This window comes from Mustela putorius, unplaced genomic scaffold (genome assembly GCF_011764305.1).
Source record: "Mustela putorius furo isolate JIRA1106 unplaced genomic scaffold, ASM1176430v1.1 tig00001584_pilon_pilon_pilon, whole genome shotgun sequence".
In the NCBI taxonomy this organism is placed as follows: Eukaryota; Metazoa; Chordata; class Mammalia; order Carnivora; family Mustelidae; genus Mustela; species Mustela putorius.
The window spans coordinates 1,358,148-1,376,415 of record NW_025421806.1 but is presented as its reverse complement, the minus strand read 5'-3'; the positions used below and the strand labels follow the sequence as shown (position 1 = coordinate 1,376,415).

Genomic DNA, 18,268 nt, shown 5'->3' with positions numbered 1-18,268 from the left:
AAACTGTGCTTTAAATATTTCAGAAACCATTTCTGAAATATCACTTTTATTTAAAATTTAGGATGTCGCTTAAATTTAGTCATTTTACAGCAAAGAATTGGGGAAAGTTTATTTGGTAGAAGAAAATCCATGATCAACAATATGATGGTCCAAATCTGAGGCAACAACACTATTTTGTAAGGTGAAATCACATCACAAACAAGAGAATATGTTTTGCAAGGAACTATAGAAATAAAACAACTCACAGCAAATGTTTCCCTTTAAAAGTTTAGGCTGTTACTTAGATTACCCTGTTTCAACACAAAAAAATTCGGGGGAATTTACTAAATAGAAGGAGATAAAGAGATACAAGTGAATAAATATTATGAGTTGATATGAGGAGAATCCTACTCCTGGCCATGCAATTAGAAAAATTCTTGCACAAGTGCGTGAAGAGACATATAAGAGGATGCTTTAACACAAAATTGTTTGTGGTGGTTGGAGGGCTGGATGCAGTGAGGCATCCATCACTGGAATCACAGTAAGGACCGATAGACCAGATATACACACAGTGTAGACAAATCTTTAAAACACAGTCCTGGGGCACCTGTGTGGTTCAGTGGGTAAGCATCTGCCTTCAGCTCAGGTCATGATCCCAGTGTCCTGGGATTGAACCTCACATCAGGCTCCCTGCTCAGTGGGGAGCCTGCTACTCCCTCCCCCTGTGCCATTCACTCCGCTTGTGCTCTTTGGCTCTCTCTCTCTGTCAGATAAATAAATAAGATCTTTAAAAAATAAAATAAAACACAGTGCTGAATGGGGGGGAGTAAGAGAGTAAGGAAGAGAAAGAGACCTCCAGCAGGATACTCTTGACTGAAATTAAAAATACATGCCCACAAAACAATGTCTCATGCTTTCAAGAACACTCACAAACAAAATGATTCTCAGATCTTACTCATTACACAAGCTTTACAGTTGAACTCTTAGAAATTGGGCACTACTGCCACCTGGTGGGAGCAATTCAAAATTGAGGCATAATTCTGATTGGTTTTTTGGTTTGGGTTTTTGTTTTTGTTTTTTTTAAGGATTCCGCTTGCTCCAAATCTTTGCCAATACTTGATATTGCCTGTCTTTTTTGTTTTAGCTATCTTGGCCAGTGTGTGGTGATATCACAACATAGCTTTATTTTTTTTAATTTTTATTGATGTATAGGGGTGCCCGGGTGGCTCAGTCGATTAAGCGTCTGCCTTTGGCTCAGGTCATGATTCCAGGGTCCTGGGATCAAGCCCGGGATCGAGCCCCGCATCGAGCTCCCTGCTCAGCGGAGAGACTGCTTCCCGCTCCTGCTGCTTGTGCTCTCTCGCTCTCTCTGTCAATAAATAGAGTCTTTAAAAAAAAAAAGTTTTATTGAAGTATAGTTGACACAGTCTTACATTATATTCAGGTGTGCAACATAGTGATTGAGCAACTCTGTACATCATACTACGCTCACAAGTGTAGCTACCATCTGTCACCATACAACCCTATCAAATTATTAACTACATTCCCTATGCCATAGCTTTTTTAAAAGTTTTTTTTTTTTTTTTTTAAGTAAACTCTACACCCAAAGTGAGGCTCACACTCATAACCCCAAGAATCACATGCTCTACCTACTGAACCATCCAGGTGATCCTCTATGGTACATCTTTTGTCCATACGACTTACTCATTCCATGACCAAAAGCCTGTATCTCCCACTCTACTTCACCCATATTGTCCATCCCCTCACCCCTCTTTCCTCTGGTAACCATCATTTTTGTTCTCTGTATTTACGGGTCTGTTTCAGTTATGTTTTTAAAAAGATGTCATTTATTTGCTATGAAATGCACAGACATTAAATGTTTAACTCCTTAATTTTGGCAATTGTGTACATCAGTGTCATTATCACTCTAAACAGATCAAGAACATTTCCATCCCTCCAGAAAGTTCCCTCTGCCCTTTCTTACACCTTACCCTAAAAGCAACCACTGATCTGTTTCTGTCACTATAAATAAGGTTTGCCTGTTGTAGAACCTCGTGTACATGGAATTATACAGTGCCCCCCCGACATCTCGTTGGCGTTCACCATTCCTATGCCGACCCCCATTTCCATCCACAACCCTTGCAATCCGTTGGCTGCTGGCTTTCTCTGGATGTTCAGAGACATGAGAGAGGCAACCCCTTAGTGCCAGGGAGTTAAGGACTTTGCTCTAGTGTTCTCAGTCAGTGACTGATGGGAGTTGGTGGCTATACACCCCAGCTCCCTTGCCCCTCAGTGGGGATAACTGAAAGGGATTTCACATGGTGTCCCACCCATCCCTGGTAGGACTGAGGCCTGGTTTCCCACAGTGATAATCTCAGTGATGCACACTATTGGTTCTCTTCTCTCCCCACCTTATTGATCCTGACTTCTCCGCCGGTGCTTCCCAGTATTGCCTTCTGGAAAACTACTTGAAATTTAGTATATCGCGGTCTGCTCCTGAGTGAGTCCAACATAAGTTAACTACATCCTCTTCTGAGGGTACCTGGGTGGCTCAGTGGGTTAACCCTCTGCCATTGCATTGGGTCATGATCTCAGGGTCCTGGGATCGAGCCCCACATCAGGCTCTCTGTTTAGCAGGGAACCTGCTTCCCCCTCCCACCTTGGCCTGCCTCTCTGCCTACTTGTGATCTCTCTTTCTGTGTCAAATAAATAAATAAAATATTTTTTAAAAACTACATCCTCTTCTGGAAAATTCCTACTTCCTGCTTAAATTGGCAAGAATCTGTTTCTGTTGCTTGCAAGTCATGGATCCTATCAGGATTAACAGTGGTTTGGAGGGATGTGATACTGCACTTGGGCATAAGAACCTACGTCTTTTTTTTTTTTTTTAAGATTTATTTTTTTATTTGAGAGAGAGAGAGCACAAGTAGTGGGTGGGAAGAGGGAGAAGGAGAGAGAGAATCTCAAGCAGCCTCCACGCTGAGTTGCAAAGCCCGACGCAGGGCTCAATCCCAGGACCCGAGATAATGACCTAAACCGAGACCAGGAGTTGGACATTTAAACAACTGCGCAACTCAGGTGCCCCCTATAGTCTTTGGGGGGGGTTATTTATTTACTTACTTACTTTTTATTTATTTTCAGTATAATGGTATTCATTATAAAAGATTTTTTTTAATTTAAATTCAATTTAGTGGGGCGCCTGGTTGGCTCAGTTAGTTAAGCGCCTGCCTTCAGCTCAGGTCGTGATCCCAGGGTCCTGGTATCAAGCCTCATGTAGGGCTCCCTGCTCAGCATGGAGTTTGCTTCTCCCTCTCCCTCTTCCTGCCACCCCCCCTACTTGTGCTCTCTCTCTCTCAAATAAATAAATAAAATCTTCTGAAAAAAAATTTAAATTCAATTTAGTTGACATAGAGTGTATTATTAGTTTCAGGGGTAGAGTTCAGTGATTCCTCAGTTGCATATAATGCCCAGTGCTCATTCCATCAAGTACCCTCCTTAATGCCCATCATCCAGTTACCCCCCACCATCCCTCCAGCAACCCTCAGTTTGTTGCCTGTAGTTGAGAGTCTCTTATGATTTGCCTCTCTCTCTGTTTTCCTCTTATTTTATTTTTCTTTCCCTTCCTCTATGGTTATCTGTTTTGTTTCTCAAATTCTACATATGAGTGAAATCATATGGTATTTGCCTTTCTCTGACTGGCTTATTTCGCTTAGCAAAATAGTCCTTTTTCTAAAGACCATCAGAGCTCTAAAATGGGAAAAAGAGGGTCTCATGAGCCTTTGTCTTTCATATGTATGCTCAGAAAACTGGAGTTCTGAGCTATGCTTGTGTGACTGGAACTCCTTGGATGGCACATAACCAGAGAACACCAGGTCTCTTGTGACCCCAGGCCACTTCTAGAGTAAGGACCTAAATATTCTTCCTGGTTGATGATAATCAAGCCAGGATCCCACACACCAAAAGAGAAAGCAGGTACTGGGTCACTACTTTTGAGTCCTACAGATGGGCTTGGGACAGCTTTTGGACTGAAGCACCACATATAGGTCTTAGAAGAGAAGCTGAGTTCTTGGGGGCCCTGACAGGTGGGCCAAGAACTAGAAAAATGTGGTCCTTGGAATAGAGTGCCACCTCTGTCCCCATATGGATATGGCATAGAGTGGTCAGTGGCTGGACCCACTGGATCAAATGCAGCCCAGCCTGGTCCTCGGAGCTCTCAGAAGTCCGCGAGCCCAGCTGACAGAATCTGGAACTGGGCTCCTTGCTGTCCTGAAGTTGCCTCCAGTCTTGGATGTATTCATATAGTCAACACACACGTGCCAGGCCCTGCACAGAGCACTGGGGACATGGTGTGAACCAGATGTCCTCCCATTCCTATCTGTAAGGAAATATAGGACATAGCCACATAAGCAAGGAAGGACCATGGGACATTATACGTGCTTCTGGGATAGATGTCTGTACAGATGAGGGGCCCAAACCGGGGAGGGCCAAGCTCCCAGGAAGAGAGCCCAGGTGGGGGAGGTGGTTGGGGGGCATCCAGGCAGAGGCGCCGCATGAACAAAGGCCTGGAGGAGTAAGAGCCTACTGGGTGATTCTGTGCAATGGAGTTAGGGTTAAGTGTCCAGAGATGTAGAGAGGCCAGCAAAGGTCTGGTCATGGAAGAACGTGTATGCCATGCCAATGAATTTGGTTTTCATCCTTGAGTCAATAGAGATTGAATAATATTAATTGAATGAACTGAACATAATTGGATAGTATTAAGCAGTGGATTATGTGGTCATCTTTGCATCTCAGAAAGATTTCTCTGGAAGAAGTATGGAGGATGAGTTAGAAGAATCGCAGAGGAGGTGACATATATGAGAGAGGGGGAAGAGGTGAAATAAGTAACAATGAAGAAGTAAGGGTGAGGGCAACTGGGTGGCTCAGTGGGTTGGGGCTCTGCCTTCAGCTTGGGTCATGATCCCAGGGTCCTGGGATGGAGCCCTACATTGGGCTCCCTGCTCAGTGGAGAGGCTGCTTCTCCCTCTCCCTCTGCCCCTCCCCCTGATTGTACTCTCTCTCTTTCAAATGAATCAAATCTTTAAAAAAAAAAAATGAGGAGGAGGGAGGAGGAAGAGAAGAAGAAGTAGTAATAGTAGTAGTAGTAGTAGTAGCAGTACTAGTAGTAGTAGGAAGGGTGAGTTCAGGGGAATTCCCAGGTCTGCCTAGGGCACCTGGATGATAGTGGTTCTGTCCACCCAGATGGAGATATGGGGACATAGATTATCTCTGGGTGGGGAGGACATGGCAAATTGACTTTTGGACATACTTAATTAGGGGTCCATGGGTTATATTCTACCACCATTTCCATCACTGCCCTGACCACAGCATTTTATAAACATCTTTATAAATTTATAAATGCTCAGTGTCCATGTGTCCATTCTACCTCTACTACTTGTGAACTGCAAGCTTCTTAACCCTAGGGGTCCATTTATCCATCATCTCTGTGGTCCCAAGACCTAGCACAATGACTAGTGCCCCAAAATAGGTGCTTAATAAGGTTGAATGGTAGGGCTGGTGCCCCCACAGAGGAATGACATCAGTCTGTTGCCATCACTGAGTCCTCCTTGGAATCAGATCCCAAACAAGTAGATGAAATCTCTTGTTAAAGGAATTAGGGGAGGGGGTCATCTGGGTGGCTCAGTTGTTAAGTGTCTGCCTTTAGCTCAGATCATGATCCCAGGAGGCTCAGATCATGATCTCAGGGTCCTGGGATAGAGCCCCGCATCGGGCTCTCTGCTCAGCAGGAAGCCTGCTTCTCCCTCTCTCACTCCTTCTGCTTGTGTTCCCTATCTGTCTCTCTCTCACTGTCAAATAAATAAATAAAACCTTAAAAAAAAATAAAGTTAGTATTTTAAAAAAATAAAGGAATAGAAGGGTACCCTTTCCTTTCACTGCCATTTTGTGGGGGCCTTCAGTTTGGACCAGGCAGAATGGGAAGTGGCCAGACCTGGGACATGGAGTCGGGTGGCTCAGGAACCCACGACAGGACAGGCTATGGAGCTGGCTTGGTTTAGACCAGGGCTCCCAGGAGTGGGTGCCCATACTCATCCTGGGCTGCTCATCACAGGTAGATGGGTTGGGGGGAGGCACTTGAGGTTGAAAAAAGGTGGAACAGGATGTGGTCTGAGGGACCAGGAAACACAGTCCAGGGGCAAGGTGGCCGTGTTGAGCATGCCATCTGGCAGGCCCAAGACCTGCTTGAGGTCAGTTCATCCGACCTTGAACCAAACAAGGCCATTGTTTCCTCCACCCATTGGCAGGCCTGGTGACTCAGAGCTAATGGATCCTGCATTGTCGTCACCAAGGAGGGGCTGTATTCCTTGGGCGTCGGTCAGAGACTTGGCAGGAAGCATGAAGGCTGCTGGAGGAGGCTGGGTAGTGTGGGCTCAGCCAGCACACATAATCCCAGCTCTCACTCTGACCTGGGGCAAGACAGGGAGGAACTACTAGCTCCCCTGCCAGAGCCCCGTTTTAAGGCATCTCTGTCTTTATTGTACTGATCCCAGCACTTGCATAGGTGCTTAGGGCTTTTAGCGCTTGGCCTCTGTTCTGCTTCCAGGAATCCACACTCAAGCTGCTTCTTTGGCATCACAGTGTCTGCACACATCTCACCTCACACACTTCTCTTTGGGGTCCTCAAAGCTGCCCTGGAAATCATGCTGCTGATGAAATGTCAGTGGGCCCATTTCCCAGATGGGAGAACATGCACAAGGCCGAAGGGAGGAAGGGATGCACTCAAGTTAACCCCAACGAGCTGGTCTGGGCTGGGCCGGGAGTATGAGCTGGCCATCTCCTCCTGTCATTCACTTCCATGTTCATTCTATTCTAACCACAATTAACTACTTGGTATTTACTTCCTGAGCATATCAAGCCTGCTTCTGTCCCAGGGCCTTGGCCCGGTAGTTCCTCCTCTTGGCAGACCCTTCCCCTAGATCTCACTCCTTCTTGCTTATGTGATTCAGGAAGCAGAACCTATATACTCAGTGGGAAGGCAAACAGGGTCACAGAGTCAGCCTCTGGATTCCACTGCTGGAAGGTGGGATGTGGGGTGGGGAGCAGTGATCCGATCTCCCTGACCGTTCCAGACTCACTGCATGCTCCTCTCCACTCACTGACCTCACTGTTTCCTGGATGTGCCAAGCTTCTTCCTGCCTCAGGGCCCTCACACATTCTGTTTCCTCTGTCTGTAACACTATTCCACTCTGCTACTTCCTGCCCCAAATACTCCCCCCTTGGCCTTCTCTGACTTCTCAGATGGATAGGTCACTCTCAGATCTTCTCAAAGCACTGAGTGTGTCTCATTTGTGGTACTTATTCCAGTGGCGATGATACAGCTCTGCCCCCGCCAGTTGGTACCAGTCTCCCACATAATGACAAGCTGCTTGAGGCAGCTATTGTGCTGACTTATTCCCAGCTATATACAAACACATGGAGCTTAACTGCTTATTAAACTCCTGTCGAGTGAATGAGTGGATTCTGGATTAATGAATGAGATTTATTTGGATTATTGACATTCATAGGGTTGCTTCCCAATAACAACTGAATATAGGAGTCAGGCTCATATTTTGATCAAGGACAGATTTGAACTTTGTCACTATAAATGAATCTAGGAGGTGCTTGTCTGGGGAAAGAGACTTTGGATAAGGAGCATAGTAAGTGGGCTCCACACCCCACAGGCTGCACTAGATTTTCCTCTGAACTTCAAAGGATCCAGAATTCAAGCTTCTTGGTCCCTTGAAGCAGCTAGAACCATCAGCAGACATTCCCGCCACACTGATAAAGGTATAAGGTCCAAAAACAAGGGAGATGACAAACTCCTTTGTTTCCCCCTGTCCCCTTCTCACTCTAACCTGGATCACAGGCAGACAGACCTGGGAGCCAGATGAAAAATGCAAAGGTCCAAGAGCTTCCTCAGGCGGAAGGGTGGGGGTCAGCAAAGGGGCTGGACCTGCTTAGCCCGGAGGTGCTCACCTGGGGTTCATGCAAGTGGAGGAGGCTAGAGACAGAGCTGGGAACCAACCCCCACCCCACTCCGACCCCGGCAAGGAGTCTCAGGGAAGCAGACCTCATGTATGAGGAAGGACTCAGCTCAAAGCCATTCAACAATGAAACTGGTAGGTCATGAGCTCCTCGTCCCCAAAGGTTAAATGACTTCGTGGTGGGGCTGCTGCCAGAAAGTCTGAGGGGAAGATGACAGACAGGACCTAAATGACGTTGAAAGTTACTTCCCCACACTTTATGAGATGTTTTTGCTTCAGGACAGGAAATCATCATTAAATATTTGTTCTGCCTGGCTAAGCAATGGAAGGATAGCTGCCACCTGCCTCAGAGGCGTCCTTCGGCCCGAGTTTCCTGAGGAGGGGCAGGAGGATCTTGAAGCTGAATCATAGGCTTGGCTGTACATCTGGGGCCCCTATCAGCCTGTAGGGGTTACTGTCTGGCTGGCTGCCTAGAGCCCCCAAAGGGGCTAATCATAAATAAGAATCCTTCCCATTGACTCATTTAACTTTCTTACAACTTACCTGTAGCCTTACTTTCAAAATTAAAGCAATTAAAAAAATTTTTTGAAACTTGGACTTATGTATTTTGGAAAGAGGCTTCAGGTGTGTACTTTTAAATTCTCCCCAGGAGGGCGCCTGGGTGGTTCAGTGGGTTAAAGCCTCTGCCTTCAGCTCAGGTCATGATCCCAGGGTCCTGGGATCGAGTCCCGCATCGGGCTCTCTGCTCAGCAGGGAGCCTGCTTCTCCATCTCTCTCTGCCTGTCTCTCTGCCTACTTGCGATCTGTCAAATAAATAAATAAAATCTTTAAAAAAAAATTCTTCCCAGGAAAACTGAATCTGTAGATGGAACTAAAAATCACTAATCTAAATTAATTTGAGAAATGAATATATATAAATAAAATTTTATTATTCTGTTTATAATCAGAAATTCTTTTGAGAGCAGATAACCAAATATCTCATTCATATCTAAGTGTATAAGTATGTATATACTATATGTACAAGTATGTATATAAGTGAAGTGTATATGTAAGTGTATATGTATAGTGTATAAAGTGTAAGTGTATATGTTTAAGTAAATGTATAAGTATGGGGGAGTTTTATTGTTTATTTTTTTAATCTTAATTTTATTCTTTAAAATTTTTATTTATTTATTTACTTGAGAGAGAGAGCCAGAGAGAGCGCGAGCAGGGAGAAGAGGGAGAAGCGGACTCCCACTGAGCAAGAAGCCCAATGTGGGACTTGATCCCAAGACTCCAGGATCATGATCTGAGCCAAAGGCAGACACTTAACTGACTGAGCCACACAGGTGCCCCTGGGGGCTTTTATATACTGATTTTTCTTGAAAAGAATCTTGTCTGTATTTAACCCACTAAAATGCAAATGGCACATAATTCATCCAAAACATGAGGGCATCTTCTTTTTTTTTTTTTTTTTTTAATTTTAGAAAGACAAAGTGTGAGGGGTTGGGGGGGGCACTCAGAGGGAGAGAGAGACTTTCAAGCAGGCTCCATGCCCTGCCGCCCCCCCTTCCCCAGGGCCTGCCATATCAATTGTGCCCTTTCATGGTGGGAAAAGAAAAAAAGAAATGAAAAGAACCATTTTCATTTATATTTACACAGGCTTCATCCTCTGCACGATGTCTTCCCATCTGCTGTCCCCACTGTCCTCTTCACAGCAGCCCCAGGAGGGAGACAGAGTCAGAACTGCCATCTCCACGTAGTACAAGTGGGTAAACAGGCCTCAGGAAGGAAAGTGTCTTTTCTGCTACTGCAGAGGTGCTTGGTGCAGACCCCAGCAAGGGTACCCATGGCTCCAACCTCTCTTCTCTGCCTCCTGCCCCCTTACAGTGACTGCTTTTTTTTTTTTCTCTCCTTTCTGATCTGTCTCTCCTCTTTCAGTCTCTCTGACTTGGTGTCTCTGTTTTTCTACTTCCATTTTCCTCCCTCACATGCTCCAGCCCTCAGACTGGTGGCCACTTTGGAGGTTGTCCAAACTTCACCTCATTCTGGAAATTGGCCAGCTCTGCAGGCACAGCCCCAGGCTGCCCCGGGTTCGGCATCTCTGATGCTGTGGTGCAGGTACCTAACTGTGGATGCCGCTCCCAGTCTCTCCATCTGGCCCTAGATAAGATAAGGGTGGGGATCGGCCCTATAAACAGGCCCCAGTCATAGCCCTGGCCCAGGACCCCAGCTAGCTCGGACGCATCAGCCCAAGATCAGCATGGCTGTCCGCTCGTGGATGGTTGCCCTGGCTGTGGCTGCCCTCCTCATTGTAGACAGGGGTGAGTGGACAGAGCTTGGACTCTGTGACTTGGTGATGGTAGATGAGCTTGTGGTGGGGGCAGAGACAGGCACTGAAGCATCCTGTGAGGCCTCGGTTTTCTGTATATACCTTCTTTCTGTACCTCTCCACTGTGGTTGGGAAAAGCTCTGGGTTAGGAGAAAAGAAACCTGGGTTCAAATCCTGACTCTGGCCCAGAACTACAAAAACCCCTCCTCTCTTGGGGCCTCTGTTTCTCCAGCTGTAGCATAGGATGTCTTTCTGGTTCAAAGCTGCTCTAAGCAACTCCTCCGCAAGAGATGTGGGAAGCAGCAGAGAGCAGGCCTACCTCGGGAAAGACAGGTTAATCTGCTGGCTGCAAGGTAGCAGGTGCTGAAGGAAGCCTGGCCCGGGTCCTCTGAACTCCTGTTTGCTGTAACCGGTGATGCCTGTGGGACAGATGGCAGCTGGGTGAGCCAAGGGTAGCCCCTTGCCCCGGGCTAGACACATGCTGGAGTGGAGCCTTCTCAGGGCCTGGAGCACATCTGTGGTCTCATACCGACCATGTGTCAGGCATATTCTGGGCCTGATAAGACCTATCAGTGAGCAAACAGAAAGAGAACTACCCCAATGAAGCTTAAATCCAATGGGGGTAGGATGGAAGGGACTAGACAGCAAGATAGATGCAGTGTTAGAAGGTGATAAAGGCTAAAGAAAAAATATTGGCTAGGGTGAAGAGGGGCTGCCATGTTAATCAGGGGGTTCTCTCCTACAGCAAGGCTTCAAGGGGGAAAGGGAGTAAGCCATGTGGATATTTGGGAGAAGTTTTTAGACAGAGCTGAGGCAGTGCAAAGGCCTTGAGATAGGAGCAGCATACCTGGAGTGCTGAAGGTATGGCAAGGAGGCCAGTGTGGCAGGAGGGGAATGAGAGGCAGGGTGCAGAGCAATGGGAGAGGAATGACAGAGGCAACTGGGAACTAGACTGGGTAAGGCTTTAAAGGCCAGTGTGAGAATTTGGCTTTCCCTCTGGGTGAAATGGGAGACACTGAAGAATTTTGAGCCGGGGTTTTTTTTTTTTTGTTTTTTTTTGTTTTTGTTTTTTTTTTTTTTTTTTTTTTATTGTATTTATTTGACAGAGAGATAGATCACAAGTAGGTAGAGAGGCAGGCAGAGAGAGGGGGGAAGCAGGCTCTCCGCTGAGCAGAGAGCCTGATGCAGGGCTTGATCCCAGGATCCCGGGATCATGACCTGAGCCGAAGGCAGAGGCTTTAACCACTGAGCCACCCAGGCGCCCCAAGCAGAATTGTGTGTTAAAAGGATCACTCTAGTTGCTGTGTTGAGAACAGACTAAAGGGGGAAGCAGGAAGAGTACTTACGACACTTCTGGAAGACCACTGACCTCCTGGCCAGTCCCACTCCCATTCCCCTAGCTGAGAACGCAGTCCTAGGAGCTGGGACAACAGAGCATGGGTTTGGGGGCTCTGCTTACTCCCAGCATGGCATCCGTTCCCTGAGCAGTTCTCCCACTGGGAACACTAAGGAGGCCTGTCCGGAAAAGAGTCCTTGTGCCCATTTCAGATTCCTGCCTAGGCCAGGTGAGGAAGGGGTTCAAAAGAGTAAATTCAACCTCTTCCCACACCCTCCAGGAAGAAACTCTATACAGAGTTCTGCCCTCCACCCCCCCCCCACGATGCACTTTAGTTGTGGGGCACATTACCACATGAGGGCAGAAGCATAGGAGCCCCAAGGAACTCAGGTCTATGGGAGGCAAGTGACCCACCGAGTGGGACAGCCTGAGGTATGAAAGTGGCCTGAATGTCTGTGGCCCCAAAATTCGTATGCCGAAATCCTAATCCCCAAAGTGATAGTATTGGGAGGTGGGAGTTTTAGGAGGCAACTAGGTCATGAGGGTACAGCCCTCATGAACGTGATTAATGCCCTTACAAAAGAGACCCTGCAAAGCTCCCTTGCCCCTTCTACCACGTGAGGACACAGTAAGCAGGCACCAGCTCTGAAGCAGGAAGAGGGCCCTCACCAGACACCAAATCTGCTGGGGCCATGACCTTATGACTTTCCAGCCTCCAGCATTGGGGGTAGGATGGAAGGGACTAGACAGCAAGATAGATGCAGTGTTAGAAGGTGATAAAGGCTAAAGAAAAAATATTGGCTAGGGTGAAGAGGGGCTGCCATGTTAATCAGGGGGTTCTCTCAAACACCCAGTTTATGGTATTTTGTTCTAGCAGCTAAATGGACAATAGACAAAAACTGCAGGCTAAATCCAGTCTCCTCAGGAAACCCTGGGGGACATCAGGGAAGGATTCCCTGGGAAGTAGCATCTGAGCCTTACAATGAAGACAAAATCAGTAGAAGGGAGATAAGGGCATTTCACCTAGACAGAAACAGTATAAGCTAAAGCAGAGCCTATCCTGGAAAAATGAGCAGACAGGAAGAGCTGAGGCATAGAAACATGGGGAGGTGTCCTAGTAAGTGAGTCTAGGAGGAAGTTTTTTATCAGCTTACATAGGGCCCTTAAAGATGAAGGAGCTCTGAGATCACAGGAGCCATAGAAGGCCTTTATATTTTTTTAATGCTTTTTTGTCCAACAGTTTTGTGCCGTGAAATAAACAAATCTTATCACTCAGTGAATCTTATTCAATGAATTTTGACAATGCACATACATGTGTAACCCAAATCTCTATCAAGATACAAAACATTAGGGGTGTCTGGATGGCTCAGTCATTAAGTGTCTGCCTTCAGCTCAAGTCATGATCCCAGGGTCATGGGATCAAGTCCTGCATCTGGGATCTGGGATTAAGTCCCACATAGCGATCCCTGCTCAGTGGGAGGCCTGCTTCTCCCTCTCCCACTCCCCCTGCTTATGTTTTCTCTCTCAAAATGTGTCTCTGTCAAATAAATAAATAAAATCTTAAAAAAAAATAAAAGATACAAAACATTAGGATGCCTGGGTGGCTCAGTTGGCCTAGCATCTGCCTTCAACTCAGGTCTTAATCCCAAGGTCCTGGATTGAGTCCCACATCAGGCTCCTTGCTCAGCAGGGAGCCTGCTTTTCCCTCTCCTTCTGCCCTTCTTCGTGCCCTCTCTCTGACAAATAAATAAAATTTTAAAGATATAAAACATTTCTGGAGCACCTGGTTGTGTCAGTCAGTAGAACATGAGACTCTTGATCTCAGAATTATGAGTTGGAGCTGCATGTTGGGTGTGGAGCCTACTTAAAATAAAAATTTAAAAAAAAAAAAATTCCAACACCCCAGAAACTTCCCTCATGCTAGTCAGTCCTCTCCCTTATCCAACCCTTGAGTCAACCACTTCCCCCACCCCCACCATAAATTAGTTTGGCCTGTTCTAGAATGTCACATAGAAAGCTGTATTTATCCCCAGGCTGCCCTTGACCTTGGCCTAAGGTACCCCTTCCATGTAGTATGTAGCCTTGTGTCTGGCTTTTTCTGCTCAATGTTTTGAGATTCAGCCATGTTGTTGCATATAACCATTGTTTGCTCATTTTATTTCTGAGTTGTATCCCAGTGTATGTATGTATCATAGTTTATCCATTCTGTTGAAGGACACTTGGGTAATTTCTCATTTCTAGTTTCACAATCACAGGAGAGTTTTAAGCAGTGTAGTGCTGGGTCTGCATCTTAATGTGCCATGCTTAAACAGCATTTCAGGGGTCACTTCACCTCAATTCCCTTCTCCCTATCTATCTTGGAAATCTCTTATAATAGCAACCCCAAGAAAAGCTAAAACCACAGTGGTGGGCATACCTCCAGTAATGGGAGAACTCTCTGCTTCTGGAGACAGCCTCCTTCACTGTGGCAGTTTCCACTGAGAGAAAATTCTGGAACTCAAACCTGCCTCCCTACAGCTTCCTCGCATGAATGGGCTCTGCCCTGTGAGGTTGAAAAGAGATCCTCTCTCCTTTGGCCCTGGGATAGCCCTATAGAGACTTCAGGAAGCAGCCTGCCCTTCTCCAATTTACATAGACACCCTTCCTTCCACCTGTGGCATTAGATGTGGCTCCGTTCCCTCATCTGCCTGTCACATTCTCCACTCACATCAGCTTGTTTATGTCCTGCAAGCAGGGCATCGAGACCTTTAAGAGCCAAGAGGCACAACTGTGTGTAGGAAAAGGCTGGGGAGTGACAGACTTGTGTGCGGTCCCAGCTCTGCCCAACGATCCCACAGGGAGCTTTGGAGCTGGGGTGGCCCTTCCGCATTATTTAGTAGAAATGAGGGGTTCTGGCTATTGTACCAACATCGACCTGTCATTGGATATGGCCTATTCTTGGGTAGGGTATGTGATCATGGGTGAGGTACTCTGTTTTCTGAAAGTCGTTTCTAGGAAGGAACTTGCTGTGAGTGGCCAATACTCACAGCAGCTGAGGAAATGAGCACCTCAGTCTGGCCTGCGGGTGGGATGTGGGTAGCGGACTGCGGCATCCTTCCCTCCCTGTTACACGACGGTGATAGAGATGTGAAGAGGAGTTAAGATCATGTGTTCTCCATGCTTGATTCATGCTAATTCAATTACTTTCAGTATGATATGGGATATAACAATCCCAGTGGGATCTGACTAATAAGATGAGGCTGGACTGTCACCTCCCTAACCCTAGATTTTCTGTCTCTGCTCTAGCAACCCAAGGTTACAGCAGCTTTCTGAGATTCCCCCATGGTCTGGTGACTCAATACCTCTCCTTGAGGAATTCCAGACTAGATAGTAGCTGGAACAGGTCTCCCAAAACAGTCCCCAGATGCCAGACCTGCGCCTAGAGACACCATCACCTAACTCGTCTTTCAGTCCTCAGATGCCAGACCTGCGCCTAGGGACACCATCACCTAACTCGTCCTTTTGCCTTTCAGAGATGCCCGTGTCGGCGACAAGCCTGATCTCCCCAAGAATGGTAAGGCAGCCCCTTCCAGGTTGGGCTCCAGGGCTGCTGTCCTGGTCTTCCTTCTGCATCCATGCTAAGAAACCAGCATTTTTCTTTTTTATACTCCTGCTCAAGTAACTGATGGCTCCGAGGTGGCTAGGGTAGCCTCCTGAGCCTGCAGGCTCCCTGGGCTGCCCTTCCAGGCTGAGTTGGCCCAGCCCCTTTGCCAAGGTCCCAAACTTGGCTTCCAGGACCTCAAGAGATCTCCCCAACCTGGTCTCCAGCAAAATTCCCTGCCTGGGCTCATGAGGACTGAGCATGTACTCTGTTTTGTGTAGTGAAGATGGACAGGCTATGGGTTCAGGCCATAGAATTCTGGTGCCCCCAGCCTGTGTCACGCCTCGCCCAACCACACCCCATCATTCATCCATCCCTTTACTCTAGAGGACAGACACCAAGTTGTCCCTGAATCCTGGTTCCACCTTGGCCCTGGGCCTGATGTCCGCAGGGATCCTAAGGCAGTGGTGCTGGCGTCCCTGAGACCCTCAACCCAGCCTTCACCAAGGGGGCTCAAAGCTGCCTTCCCATCCAGCAGCCTCGGCATCTCCACTATCAGCCTATCAGACCCAGGCCTATTATTGGGCCAAAGAAGTCAAGTACTTCTACATATATGATTTCAATTAACCCTGCATGAGAAGAATACTATTATTCATTTACAGTGTGTGCAGAGGAGGAAACTGAGGGACCAGGAGTGGAGATGGCTCTCACAACTTCACCCAACTCATAAGCATGGAAGTCAGACTCTCAGTCTTATGACCACCACCACCAGACTGCCTCTTTCACCCCATCCTGTCCCACGCTCCGATCCCAGTCCTGACCCAGCTTCTACCCTGACCTCAGGCCTGCCCTGAAATTCTTTCAGAATAGCCTCATTTAAGACCTAAGCCTTGTTCCATTTCTTCAGCCTTCCAGCACCAGGGGCCTGATGGGTCATGTCAGCCAGGGTGAGTAGAGAAGCCCTCAGTAAGGAGAGGCCCCGTGGGAATGCTGGTGGTTCTGTCTCTTGGGTTCCTCACCGGGACCCACAGCAGAGGTTCTAGTTAGACCCTCTGAAAAGTGTGTGAACCCATCCCAAGGAGCTTGAGGCCACAAACTCACCTGACACACAGACACACAGACACACACTTGAATGCCCACAGACTTGGGTTCAGCAGACACAGGTACACACTTGTGTACACAGGCACAGCCCTACACCTAGTCATGCACGTACACCTAAGCAAACATGCCAAGGGGCCCTGAGTGGTTAGTTTCATATCCACTGGACCAACACTGGGGCCTTCTAGAATCTGGCTCTTCCCTGGTGCCCCTTACTCCAAGCAAAGTCCCTTGGCCCCTCTTCACTGCCCCTGAAGTGCTGAGTGCCCTCCCTCCCTTCCTCTCTTTCACAGCCCATCTGTGAGCACATGGAGGAGTCTCCTGTCTGTTCCCAGACATCCAACCTGGTCTGTGGCACTGATGGTGTCACGTATGACAATGAATGTCAGATCTGCTTGATCCGGCTGTAAGTCCAACCCATTCATTCTCCTCAGCTTGCTTGGGTGGGCCCCAACTCTGCTGCATTCAAGTGTGAAAGGAACAAGACTTGACCTGCCTCTTCCTTCACACACCTTGGCTTGAGAAGAGTCCTCTGAAATTGCCCCTAACAGAATGAGCACAAGTATATTTCAAAGAAGGCACGTGGTTCCAAGTACAAAGCCTCAGCTGGTAGGGGGTTGGGGAGGGTGAAGAAATCCTGGGTTCTTGGGATGCCTGGGTGGCTCAGTGGGTTAAGCAGCTGCCTTCGGCTCAGGTCATGATCCCAGCGTCCTGGGATCGAGTCCCACATCGGGCTCCTTGCTCAGCAGGGAGCCTGCTTCTCCCTCTGCCTCTGCCTGCCATTCTGTCTGCCTGTGCTCGCTCTCTCTCCCTCTCTCTCTAATAAAATCTTTAAAAAAAAAAAAAAGAAAAGAAACCCTGGGTTCTTTCCCTCATTTCTACCCTTGACCAACTAGTTGACTTCATTTGTTCATTTATTCCTCCAACCAATAATTATTTACTGAGTGTCTACTATGTTAGGCACTGGGGATACAATAGGATATAAGCTAGACAGCATCCCTGGCCCTCTGGGGCATGTAGTAGTTTAAGGAGGAAGTCAAACTAATGGTCAGCCAACTGTAGCATAGAATGCTCAAGGCTCAAACTGGGGCACTCAGGGTTCTGTGAGTGCAGGGCAAGGACAAGGGCAGGGAAGACTTTCCAGCTTGGCTCTGAAAGATAAGCTGATATTGGCTTAGAAAGAGAAGGAACAAGGAAAGGTAATTCCAAGTAGTGAAATGAGTTTGGAAAATGTCTAGAAGGAAAGAAAAAAAAAGTTTGTATTTGAAAAAATGTAAGAAATTGGATACACTGGAGTATGATGTTTAAAGACAAGTGGGAAGAGGCAAGAAATGAGTCGAAAGGTGAGAAGGGCCAGACATGACCTTGGTATGTCTGATCACCTATTAGATCCCCTTTCGTCATTAATAAAACCCTTGAGCTGGGCCAGAGCTAATCAGGATCATGGAAGACAGTCTTCAGAAGCTACAGCATTCTGAGGAGCCTGGGTGGCTCAGTGGGTTAAGCCTCTGCCTTCAGCTCAGGTCATGGTCTCAGGGTCCTGGGATCGAGCCCTACATCAGGCTCTCTGCTTGGCGGGGAGCCTGCTTCCCTCTCTCTCTCTCTGCCTGCCTCTCTGCCTACTTGTGATCTCTCTCTCTCTCTCTCAAATAAATAAAATCTAAAAAAAAAAAAAAGAGAGAAGAAGAAGAAGCAGAAGCAGAAGAAGCTACAGCATTCTGGCCAGGGAGGCAGGGTAGGGTCCCTGAAGGGTTTGTCCTAGTCCCTGATGAGATGGGACTCATCTTTGTCTCCTGTGATCCTAGGAAAACCAAACAGGACATCCAGATCATGAAGGATGGCAAATGCTGATCCCCATAGCAGCCTCTTAAGCCACGAAGTTTTGGGCTAGACAACAGTGCTGGGAGTGAAGGATGTGACATGAATAAAAGTTCCAACCCAACTCA

The 18,268-nt window shown here is 47.3% G+C and overlaps 1 protein-coding gene across 1 annotated transcript; it reads left to right on the top strand.

Moving 5' to 3' along the window:
* Positions 1-10,144: 10,144 nt before the first annotated feature.
* On the top strand, positions 10,145-18,268 carry SPINK4 (serine peptidase inhibitor Kazal type 4). The gene is made up of 4 exons (XM_004765345.3): positions 10,145-10,300; positions 15,157-15,197; positions 16,616-16,728; positions 18,128-18,268. The coding sequence occupies exons 1-4, from the start codon at positions 10,240-10,242 to the stop codon at positions 18,171-18,173; spliced, it is 261 nt and encodes an 86-aa protein (XP_004765402.1). The 5' UTR covers positions 10,145-10,239; the 3' UTR covers positions 18,174-18,268.